This window comes from Anopheles cruzii, chromosome 2 (assembly GCF_943734635.1).
Source record: "Anopheles cruzii chromosome 2, idAnoCruzAS_RS32_06, whole genome shotgun sequence".
Lineage (NCBI taxonomy): Eukaryota > Metazoa > Arthropoda > Insecta > Diptera > Culicidae > Anopheles > Anopheles cruzii.
In genome coordinates, this window is record NC_069144.1 from 30652792 (window position 1) to 30665217 (window position 12426).

The 12426-nt window shown below is 44.5% G+C and overlaps 1 protein-coding gene across 2 annotated transcripts in view; it reads left to right on the forward strand.

Moving 5' to 3' along the window:
• Positions 1-871: 871 nt before the first annotated feature.
• The window catches only part of LOC128276725 (sestrin homolog), a 29901-nt gene continuing 18346 nt past the window's right edge, over positions 872-12426 (forward strand). Inside the window, exons 1-2 of one of the 2 annotated variants that reach the window (XM_053015195.1) lie at positions 872-929; positions 2694-3314. In XM_053015195.1, coding sequence (XP_052871155.1) covers positions 3264-3314 — 51 coding nt within the window. In that variant the 5' untranslated portion in view covers positions 872-929; positions 2694-3263. The remainder of the gene's footprint in view (positions 930-2693; positions 3315-12426) is intronic. The other variant, XM_053015187.1, reaches the window with a different exon arrangement.

Genomic DNA, 12426 nt, shown 5'->3' on the forward strand with positions numbered 1-12426 from the left:
GCAATTTTTATGCCTTTTCGATGTGCATTATGGGTAACTAAAAATGTGTTTCTGTTCGCGCATATGCATTTTAAGGTAGTCGGTATAAGGGAAGAATATTTGCAGATCCTGAGCGTGCAAGTACTGTTCTCAATGTAGATAAAGATTTGATAGAAAGGATTAGTAATGTCTTAATAACAATTGGCTGCCAGAAAGGAATCAATGCCGCAAAATTGGACACACACAGAGATAGATGTATCAAAAACTGTTAGCACTTATAGTTGATTTAAAGTACCTGTTACTGGAGGGCCAGACGAACCGTAAATCCGAGCGTAAAACTAATTTATATTGTCAAATCGTTTATGCTTCTTGTGGCAGGCAAAATATGAAAACGGCAAAATATGAAAACGTGGTTACCGAAATGTCAAATGTGTTTGCATTTGTGTTATTGGCCAGAGAAAATAAAAATCGAAAAGGTAAGTTGGTTTCTGAATAATGTTTTCTATTTTTTTAGATTTTGTTGCTGTACCAGCGAATAAGAACTTACATTATCCTCTGTTTGTGAACAAACTCTTGGTTTCACGCCTGGTTTTACGTGTCCGCTGAGGCACAAACGGTTTGACATAAGCACATCGATGTAACATTAAACATTTATGTCAAATAGAGTGTTTACGGTTCGTCTGACCCTCCAGTAAGTGACCTTTATATCCTCTTTTAGACTCATATAAAACCATTACCTATAAAAGCATTAATCTTCCTAAAACGAAATATGTCCACCTGGGCGATACAAATTTCCCAGTGTGCGCTCAGAGCCCGGGAACGCAACAGAGAACGGGAACGTAGAGCTACATAGAAACAGAAATTATCAGAGAAAGAGTTGTTGCATTTCAAAAAAAAGTTCAAGCGTGCGGTTGTGTTTTGCCGGGCGTCGGACGTGTCTTAGTAGACAGGTAGTGCAAGATTTTCAGAGGAAGAGCGCGAGAAACGCGAGCTTCTCGAAAGAGGCTGGTGAAACAGGCACTAACCAAAGAAAGGACAAAAACTGGTCGATATACTACAACCGGCTACCGATGGAACTGCTGTGCGCGCGTTTGACTTTTCGCTAAGCACACTGGTGCACGTTATTGGAACAGTCCGGCCACATTTTCCATTCTTCAAGCGCACGGCTGCATAGGGAGTGAATTTTATTGATGAAAGTGTCAAGCTAGAAAATGATGCAATACGATTAACGGTTGCTAAAATTGCGCGTGTTGCGAGAGTGAAAGTGCTTTTACTTGAGAACCAAGTGAAGGTGCCCGTGAAGCCGAAGCTACTGTTTTACGTGTTGCGGAGTGCATTGTTTTACCCGCGCACCTGATGATCGCGTTAGGGCTCTGCTGAAACCTGAAAGAGAAATGGTGTTTGTCGTGTGTTCCATTCCGTAAAAATATGCTACCAATGCGCGTGTACGATTTATGCAGCAGTGCATGAGTTTTGCGCCGCTAATCTCAATTAGACGCAAACAAGCGATTGGCGAGTAGGATCTTCTCTTTAGCTTTTCTAATATGAATTACCTCAAGCACGCTACGAACGGATGATCCTTGCCAGGCGCGTTGATGGTCGATCGAAAATAAAATGGGTTTCCCGGTGCCCCACGCCACATTTTAAGGGCTAATAAGAGCCGGTAACTTACTTAGTCACTTTATCTGTTCGATCACATCGCTAACGATTTTATTTTGAAAATGAAAGACAATACAAATGCAAACTACTTAAATAACTACTAAAGTAACGGGAATCGCCATCGTCCAAGCCAACTGATCCACTGGTGGTCGGCTAGATGTCGTCCTTATGTCCTTGGGCTTAGTTCCAATTGCCTGCCAGTCTTCTTCCGCTCCAGGGTTGGAACCGGTTCGATGAACGATTGACAAAAGCGAATGGATGAAGAAAATCGATTAAATGCGGCATATTTTGGAAACTTTTCTGTTCCTATGTTGCGTATGTAAATCCCGGCATTTGATCGAAAAAAGAGGTCCTATTTCTTTACGTTGTGCGAGGCAGATCATCAAAGTAAAGCTAAGTGAAGCTAAGTAATCAAAGTAAAACGCCAAGATCTGACACAACACAACAATTGAACTCGCTTAGCGGGCGAATGAGGGCGGTGCGGGACGTCCCCACGTGCCTCTTGCTTGCCTTTTCGATGACAGCGTATCCATCGATTAAAGCGACCGGCAAGAAACGCACTCGGGATCCCGGCAACAGTGTGCCTTTAGTAGTGGTCCTCGCATGAGGGAACGGGACGCAAACACCGATTACACCGGTTTCGCTTTGGCCACAACATCGGGCAATATCGGGTGCTTTGCCGTAGCCGGTGCATCTCGTTGCCCTTCGGGACGGTCGAGCGTCTCCTAAAACAAGTATGGACAATAAAAACAAGGCAAACGCGCTGTGCACGATGCTTGAAACGTTGTATGCTCTAAAAAAAGGATTGAAGTAACACTAAAACGAGGGTGTTAAAAACTATCATTGTGTTAGTTGGCAGGGATTGAAGGTTTTGTGCGCATAGTCCTATGATAACCGCAAAGGAATGAGTTTTTGCTGCTCAGACACAGTGATTTAATTTTCTCTCTCGATCTCCGAAAAGAAATGCGATTAGTAGAAGTACGTTTACACGCCCTTTGGACAGTCATTTGTGGTCCGGTTTTATAAAGTTACGGAACGTGATTTTTCGTCCGCAGAAACCTGTAGCGTCAATCTGTGTAGTGCACCAGAAGAGTCCCACTAAAGCGCGGGGGGTTTGAAGGAACGCGCAAAGAACAAACTAAACACTTTTTAGCTGCTTTGGTGTCCAGATACAGTGACAGTGTGCAAAACGCCCGAGTAATTTCGTACGAAAATCAGTTCACAAATATTGTTACCCATTGCCATCGAACGAGAAGTGTAAGTGTTGCGTGAGTCGGGTGTTGCGTCCTGTTGTTTGTTTTGTTGTTAATCGATTTACAAATTGCGTTAAACACAAGCCGCCGATAGACGAGCGAACCCCTTAGCGTTTGGTATCGGTTTTGGCAAAAATGAAAATTTGACGAAGCCTGACAACTAGCAGCAACGTTCGAGACGTTCTTTCCGGCAACGACACGACACGGTTTGGTCGATTCCATCATCTGGTGTTGTTTTGGTTGTGATTTAAGTGAGCGCTCCGAGAAACGCTCAGCCATACACGCAAAGAGCTGATAAGAGGTGAAATCTCCCACAGCAGCAGCAGCAGTATCGTGGGACAAAAAAAGGAAAAAAGAACGTTGTAACAATTGATGTTCTCTATGGTCGATTACTACAACGATATGGGGCAGTTCGAGCAGGATGTAAGTATGGGTTTAGATCTGTTGCCCCTGATCCGTAGGATTACGATACCGGAGCTTTTATTTGAAGCCTGCAAGATTTCTAACCTTTTTTACGATTGTCTAACGAACTTCTATATTCTTTTAAATAAAACCTAAAGTGGAACTAATAGAGCTCGAATGTGCGGCTAAAGTCGTAAAGTATTTAAGTTAATAATTTGCCCAATAGACTGACAATGTAGTGTGTTCGGGGATTGACCGGCGTATGGCGCTCCTTACCCCAGAGGAGACGCCCCGGGGCCAATCATTCGAGGGTCCCAATTTGAACGCTTCGCTCGCTGCCTTCGTCTGTTGCTAAGCAGCCTTTTCAAGCCGGTCGGCCTACCTAAGCTTTAACGTTCCGTGATAAGAACCTGTGTTTACTGTCGGTACTAGCGGGGCGGGTACCAGCTGGTACGGGTACGGCAAACGCAAACAGACCACCAAAAGTGGTACACCCGGAGACCGCTAGATGATTACTACATGTTTTTTTCATCATTGGAACAACACAGATACTATACAGAGATATAGACACCGTGTGTATACAGGGCCAAGGTGTGGGGGTTTCTGAAGGCGTGTCCGCGTATTTGACAACAATCGTTGGCATCGAACATAAGACTATCTCAAGCGGCAACGTCTCCACTATCTTCTTCTTAACCGTTTCTCGTCCAATCTGGCAGCAGCAGCTCTGTTATCTCATAGGAGCCTTACTTTAAGTGTGTCGTTTGTTTGCAACTACTTTGATCATATCTTCTTTATGCCCTGCCGTTGCCTTTATCCGTTATGTCCGAGAAGCGCGGGGTGCGTAAATGATTTGTGCTGACGAATGCACTCTCCAGTGTCACAAGGTCACTGAGCTTGGTTCTTGTGTCCTGGCGTTGGGCATTGAGCTTGTGACAGCAGGAAACTTTTACCCTAGGTTGTATGGATTGTACCCGGCGTGTGGTACTCTTATCGGACATAGTTTCTTAGTCATACAAGTTGCTCTCACATTCATCTGCGTCCCGCCGTCCGTCCGACACATTGAGACATACACGGTGGCTACTTTGTGCCGTTTTGTATAACCAATAGCCTATGTTTGACAACAAATCGACCACAAACTTCAAGTGTTGTGTTAATCCTGTAACGGTTTGTTTGGACGGTTTAAAGTACAGAATAACAACGAATAACCAGAAAAGAAGATTTGCTACAAACTGCAGTGTAATCTGTACTCTCTCTGGGAGGCCATTGGCAACAACCGGAATTGAGCTCTCTGACAGTATGACCTCTGGCTTTTTAATGTCATACGTCAGTTGACGGTCAGTTTATTCGTTCAAACGAAGGAGTGATGAAAATAGCTGCCTGTTCCTCTCGTCTCCACCACCAGAGAGACTATTGAATCAATTACCAGTCGGTCGGTCGGTCGGTCGGAGGTTTGTCTCTGCCTCTGCGGGATGCGGACTTCGCTGCGGACTTCAGGCCACAGGCCATCGCTTTGCTTGCTGATCGCGAAACTTGTTATTGACAAGACTGTTCGGAGATTCGGCTTTCGGCTTTTTCGGAAAACAGTTCGAAACTTTTCCGATAGCAGCTCGAAAAATAAATAATGCAAAACTTTGTTTATGTTGTTTTTAAGAGCTGTCAAAGTGCTAGAAAATTAATGTCTTTCATGGCTTTAATTGGGTTGTGGCCACCCCAATTGAAGGTGAGCAAAACGTTCAATTAGCGACGATAAGCTTCGTCTGTTTCGGTCGGGAGGAAAGCGGGAACGCGCGGCTCCGTTATCACTCTGGCCTATGCAGTAGAGTCCTGGGCGGATAAGAATCGTGATTAGGTGTTTCTGGTGAGGACGCTTTCGATAGGCGCCCGACAGAGAGGGTCTCCGGGTGACGAGCAGTACCGCCGCCGACACGGAACACGCACTCGGAGACTGCTAGGCTCTGCTTTCTATCACACGTGAGCCCTCCCCGCCCGTGCCCGCCTCTTGTGACTGCAGCTGGACATAATTGGCGGCGGACCCGTTGTTGTCAAGTGACCGCCGCCCAAGTATGTGTGCTTGCCATTTTCATATCGTGCACTTTTATTTGTTCCGTTTCGCTCCGTCCTCCTGCGTGTCTATGGTTGTAGTAGGTCAGCGCGCTTGGTGCGTGTGTTTCGCTGAATCACGTCCGCGGTCTTCGAAGTACGGTTGGGATGAGCCACTGTTATGCACTTTTTTTTTGTTGGTAGATATCACGTCTTGCGGATCGCGCGTCGTCTTGACGCGCGTTGTCACTCCATGGTTCAGAAATCGTTCGTTAGAGAGTGATGCGAAATGTGGAGCATTGTTGCTTCGCACATCACACTACTGCAGCCGTTAGCACCGCGCCGGGGTCAACGACTTCACTTGTTGCCTTATCTGTCTGCTGCGCCGATACGCACCGCGTCGTGCCGCCGCCAGTCGTGCTCACACTTTTTTGTGCCGCGCTTCGTGTGCGTGTGTGTGTGTGTTGCACGATAAGTGACCGTGTTGAAGTTTCAGTTTAGTGTGTGCCCCATAGAAACTCGTGAGTACAGCTTGCGGGGCAGCTGCCTTGATTAGCATATTGCCTCACGTTGATAAGAGCGATAGCGCTGGTGTTAGTGACGGACGGACGGGTTGTCGGTGAAGATTTGGCCGCGACCGCAAACCGCCGATACTCAAATATTTCCAGTTCCATCGAGAGCTCTTCCAACGACGAAGCTGTGTCGCTGGTAAATTGTCCTTTGTCAGAGACAAAACCGTCCTCTGACCGTAAGCGCTTGTCATCGTTTGTGGCGCATCGTATTTTGATCACCATTTTCTTGGAATGGAAGATCCTCAGGTCAAAGGATCGATATTATTGCATTACTTTAACAATAATCTACAAGCAGGAACTATGTGTTCATTTCAAATGATGTGGATCTTACAGATAATTTAATTAATTAATTAGACAATTAATAAGACGTTCTTGATGAATTACTTGTGACTCAAGTAGATAATTAAATCATGGGCCAACATTTTATTTTATTACTGTGCTATTAATTGACGAATGGTTTTTAGTCAAAGTACATTATTGTTATTGTTATTTAAGCAGCAAACGATTGTTTCATATCGTATCTAGCATGTACCAGGCTGTTCAGTAAGTTTTGCGGTTCGAAACAAAAAACACAATACTTTTGATTTGAAACACCCTTTATTATTCAGTATAGTCTCCCTGAACATCAAAACATTTGTTATAACCTTAACAACTTCAACTTAACAATTCAATCCCTAAAGTGAGAAATGTAATGTGGAAGTAATTATTTGATGAAAACTCGTTTGGATTTTTGCCATTGTGAAAATGCTCTTGTGACACGGTGCATTGTCCGCGAGCCTGGTTTTCCGATTTTTTCCCCTTCTTCTACTTAGTTTTTTAATCTTAGAAGAACGGACAGGGCAGTATTTATTTCCTTCTTCTACTTCTTACTCGGCAACAACCGCTTAGCGGTGTTGGCCTGCACCAGAGACAATGTTAATCTTTGTTATTCACTGTAACGATGTGTTTTTACGAGTAGGGTTGTTGGCCCCACGCCGACATCAGGAATCGAACCCATCGGCCAGCTACGTGACAACGACGAGCTTTACGTTATCAACGGGGGCAAAGCTCGTCATTTCCTTCAGCATTTGCTTCAGCTGGTGTAAAAGGTTACAATGATATTTAGAATTTATTGTTTTACCAGTTTGCAAGTAATCCACAAACATAATTCCTTCCGCATCACAAAAAACTGATGCCACCAACTTCTTGGCTTCTTCTGGACGAACGAACTCGTTGAATAAATACTGTGACACGTCGATACCAAATGGTCAGTAAACAAAGAATAAATTGATAAATTAAAATGAAATGATAAATTGATAAACTTCACATACGTGCATATGAAGAGTGTACCAACATATTTAAAAAAATTAGGCTAGTAGCCGGTGACCTCTGATCTAGAACAGCTAGGACAAAACTTATTGAACACCCCAGTATCTATCAATACTGCAAACAAAACAAACAAACAAAAGAAGGGTTCGTTCGATATTTTACGTTAGCATTTTTGAATAAAAAATATGATACTAATAATTATTTGAAAAGTAGCATGGAATCGGAGCAAAATCGTTTAGATTATATGAAATGATCAACGAACAGTTCAGAATCAAACATAAAACATGTTAGTCATCATTCAAATAATAGCAAAACATTGAGTGTTTATAGATAGTGGCGGCAATGGAAATACCTTCAATCGTATCCATGTGCTCGCGTCGATGTTACTAATGCTTGAATACGCACAGACGCATGCGCATGCAATCATGATTAGTAAGCGATGGGTACTACTAAGCCCCGGGGGCTCAATCGAGCTGTGGATGACGGACAGAAGTCGATGATGTGTTGGTGTATGCAGTTGCAACACTTAAGCTCGTTGTTTGCAAAGAAAGTATGTTCAGCCGTTGTCTACCAGGTTGAAACTACCAAGAGGTACGGTTAGTACAATCGGGGGATACTTCAACTGCTATCCTAAACGTGCGTTGCAAGACTAGATTTTCGCGCTTTCATCAGGCGGCTTTTTGTATAGCAATACTCGATGTCTACATGGATTCCGTACCCTCCTCAAACGATTAATCAGAAGAAATTATTATCTTTATTGGACTACAAACTATAAAAGCTACTTATGGTCGGCTACTGCTAGAGTCCATCGTTGTTGCTCTGTCTGGACACACACATCAGGGTCATTCTGACAATTTGGCAACTTTCTTAACATTGTGAGAAACTATTCCGATGTATAAAAAGTTGGAAACGTCCAAAAACAATCTGCAACAAAGTGAAAGATCAAAGATAATGGCTGCCTCATAATGTTTTATTGCTATACAATAGATAGTAACACGTGCGAGTAGAAATGATAAAAAAACCATCATCAACGAAAACAGCGCACCGTGTGAACTGGTCCTGACCAACCCAACTACTACACGATGAATCTTCTCACCACCTAATCATAAACCCTCGGCACACACACACCTCATTTAGCCGGGCGAAGAGCGAACTCGATAATTGCTTAATTGCCGACCCAATGAGCAGGTTGCACAGAAACCGGTGGACCGCAAATGTGCGGGGTTGGACAGTTTGGGGATTGTTTTTGCTGATTCGAGTCATGCTAAGCATACGAAGAGAGGTTGAATAAGTTGTGGACGAACAGCCACCGGAGACAAAAGATCGCCGATCACCGATAGCCGATCGTCTAAATCAAGAACAACTCCCATTCCATCGAACCGCTATGCTATCCTTTGCGTGCTTGATCTTGACGCTGGTGATGTCACTGGATGTCTCCGTCTTGGGTCGTTCGGCACAGAAACCGGTTCCAAATGGCTTGCGACGTCTTGCCGATGGTCGATCGTCCGAACGCGTGTAGGTGTGTGGGGCACCCACCGGCAGTTGTTTGTGACGTATAGGGGGTAGCCCTTCTATAGTGTCTGGAGCCTTCAGATCGCGGTGGCGAAGGGTGCTGCGATGTTGTTTGCGTTGTGGAGGTCAACTAGCCAACCAAAACGGCCACAGCCGATGCCGATGGCCTACCGACAGAGACACTGATTGATAGCGTCTGAGGAGCATTGCAAAGCGTGGCTACTCAAAGTGCGGAAGTAAACCGACGGTTCCGAAGGAGGTCTTTTGATTATTTCGATCGAGCTAGCCAGCGCCAGCGATGACTTGCCGCGGGATGTGGAAACTTCCATCGCACCGGCGCCAGCCGAGCTCACCTGCCGCGCGCTGCCCAAGCAAGATCCCGTCTCCTGTCGGGTGGTTGCCGCGATTGCCGGTTTCGTTGGCACACCAAGAGGGGGCAATTAATATTCCACACACAGCAAACAACAACGGCCCTCGCCGATATGCTGTTTCATGGTTTCATGCGCTCTCTAGAGTCGCGTACCCGTCCGATCCTCTCGGTCCCCTGGGGCTCTGCTCTCTTGCGCCGGCCTCTACGCCCCCGGCAGTCGAGTTTTGATGACGGCACAACGGCCAAAGGGGGGATGAACGGTTATGGTTTCTCAAGGTTACAAATTAATTGGTGTAAATTAAGCTTTATTATCGTCGCTGAATATTTGAATATCTCGCGCGCGCCACGCGTGTTGCGTTCTTGGGGTGTGCCGGGGTTTCCGGGAACGAAGACCTCTAACAAGCTCTAACGGTCTATTTTGGGATCCATCAACCTTTTCGGCCGTCACTAATTCTCCATTTGTTTACTCTGTTTATCACGTTGTGCCGGCCAGCGCTCGCCAGCTAGTCGCCCGTTTTGTCAACCAAAGAACGACGTGATCGGAAGCTGAAAGCAGCATATTTGGTTAGGATATCCTCACGATATTAGCACTTCATGCTTCGTTTAGTCGTTGGTAAATATGGTTGACCTACAAAAGCGATCTTCCACTTCTGGAGAATTGTGGATTACTAGGACAATGCTTCCAACTAGAGGCAATTGTCGATGCCATCTTCCGAACTAGATTTACTAGAGAACCAATCTGCTAAAATACAGGGTGGCAACGAGAAAGTGATACACTCATTCGAGTGCCCATCGTTTTAATTTTGACAGCTATAGTTCCGATCTTTGTTTACTATTTGAAGAAGTACTATGTTTACAGTCTATTCATACGTGATAAAGTCAGTGTTTGTATTTCGTTCATCAGAAAATTGTAATGGATTCCTAAAGAGAACAAATCAAGATCTTGCATCTTCAAAACATCACAAACATTCAGATATGGAGGAAGCCATATGGTCACATCTGAACTTGACCAGATCGACGAAATCCGGCCCGGATTTTTCAATCCGGAAAAATGTCACGTGAGATGAAAATCACACACATACAGTCACACCTCCACGCAAAACGTAATCAAAAAGGATCTTGGATATAGCCCTTTTAAGAAGCAGAAGATTCATGGATTATTTCTCAAAAATATTGCCGATAGGGTTGCCAGATCTCGGATGCTCCTGAAGACGCACGCTGCTCACAAGATAATTTTTCCGGACGAACATTTTTTACTTCAGAGGCAACTTTGAACAAGCAAAATGATCGTGTCTATGGCGGAAGTCTTCGTGATGTACCAACCGAGGGGTTGAGAGGTACCAAAATGCATCAGCTGTGATGGTTTGGGGAGCAATATCAGCAAAAGGGAAACTACCACTGTTATTCATTGATCTGGGCGTGAAAATCAACAAGAAGTACTACTTGCAAAACGTTATCAGAAGCCATTTGCTTCCTTTTGCCTTCCTTAAAAGTTCCTTACTTTTTGGAGATGAAGATTTTTGCTTTCAACAGGATTCAGCACTTCAGGTTGGTTGTTCAGAAATGGTGTAAACAAAATTTGCCATGTTTTATCACTTCCTCTGAATGGACCCCATCGTCTCCAGATTTGAACCCACTCGACTTCAGTATTTGATGATACATGCTAGGAAAGTTAGACGACGTAAAGCATATTAGTTTGGATACTTTAAAGAATCGTTTAGTCAAAATCTGTGATGAAATGCCGAACGAAGTCGTGCGTGCGGCGTGTGATGCTTTCGAAAAGCGACTTCGGGCCGTAATCAAACACAAAGGCGAAAGATTTTAATTGAACCAAATAAATTGTAAGTTTACTACTGTAACATGTTATTAAAACAGCAAGAGGAGTGAAATAAAGTATATCCTGATTTTTATGACATAATTTAGGTGTATCACTTTCACGTTGTCACGCTGTAGATCAACTTCCTCCACGACGTTGAGCATAAACAAAATGCGAGCGCAACATTTATCTGGCAAAGGATAGTGGCCTATATTTGATTTTCTTGGAAAAAAGTATAGATATAAGTTGGTCGTGTGTGTGTTTTTGAGTAGATTAGCGATCTTGAGTCCCCGTCGCGAAGACGTTTTAGTAGCCACACACGATCCATAAAGAATGGCCACAAAAATACAAATTGCTGGCGTTATGCACAAGAAATTTATAGCTCAATGTAGCTCAATGTAGCTCGTTTTGGCCTTTTTGGCTCAAAAGGTTTAATATACAATTGCTGCACATCTAATAAATGCCCAAAATTTTTTGTTGTCCACACTGCCCTAAACCGTATCATTTTGGGGCTTCCTCCGGTTCTACGATATACATATCTCAAGAGAGTTCTTGGAGACCACATGTTGCTATCTTGCGTGAGAATCGGGAAACGCTTTTTTTCTGAGTCGTGGAAACACAAAACACTCCGGCCGGTTCGCCGGGGATCATAAGTGTGGCATCTACAAGAAGTATTATTAAGCCAACTGCGCCATAAAACGGGGAATCAGCCAGCCGCGAGTGGTGGTGCTCGGCGCGGAATGGTATCACGTTTGGTAAACATACCCCCCGATTACGGTTTTCAAGTACTCGAGTTGTCAATCTCAAATGGCAATCTCAAGTGTCGGCATTACGGTTTTCAATTAGAGAAGCTCCGAGTGCTAAATGTGCTAAAATGTGCTAAAAAGCTTAAATGTGAAAGCTTTTCAAGCTCTTTGAGTACGAACTGTCATTTCTGGTGCATTTTTGTAAACATTGCACACACAGATACACATACACAGGTAGCAGTTCAGCTGTGCGTGCGATTTTTGCTATTACATTTCTGAAATTTTTAGATGTGTAAAAGGTTGTAACTCGAAATATTGTAAGCTGGTTGATCACCGAGATCACGAGTACAAGTTCGCGCACGAAATAATGAACGAAATGCGCGACGGCCTGTGTGGTTAGTTCCGGGTCACACAGCGAGTTCGGCTGCTAGCAGGTCCCGTTTTCCAACGCGATGAAAGTGATCGGCAAGCAACGTTCGGATTCGGTGCGGCTCTGTTGCCGGCCATAATAACGAGACAGTTGTTGGTTCAACGTTTACGCGTTTACAATTACGCGTTCTCGGTGTACATGATTATTTGTTCTTGTTGTACACCAATGTGTGAGCCACTGAGTTCCCTATCTATCTATCTATCTATCTATTGGTGGCGCGAACGCCCGATTCGGGCTATGGCCGCTTGTATCGAAACCCTCCAGCTGTCTCGGTCTGCTGCCCTGCCTCTCCAGTCTGCTACACCGAGCAGGTCCTCGCTGGCCTTACGGACGCTGTCC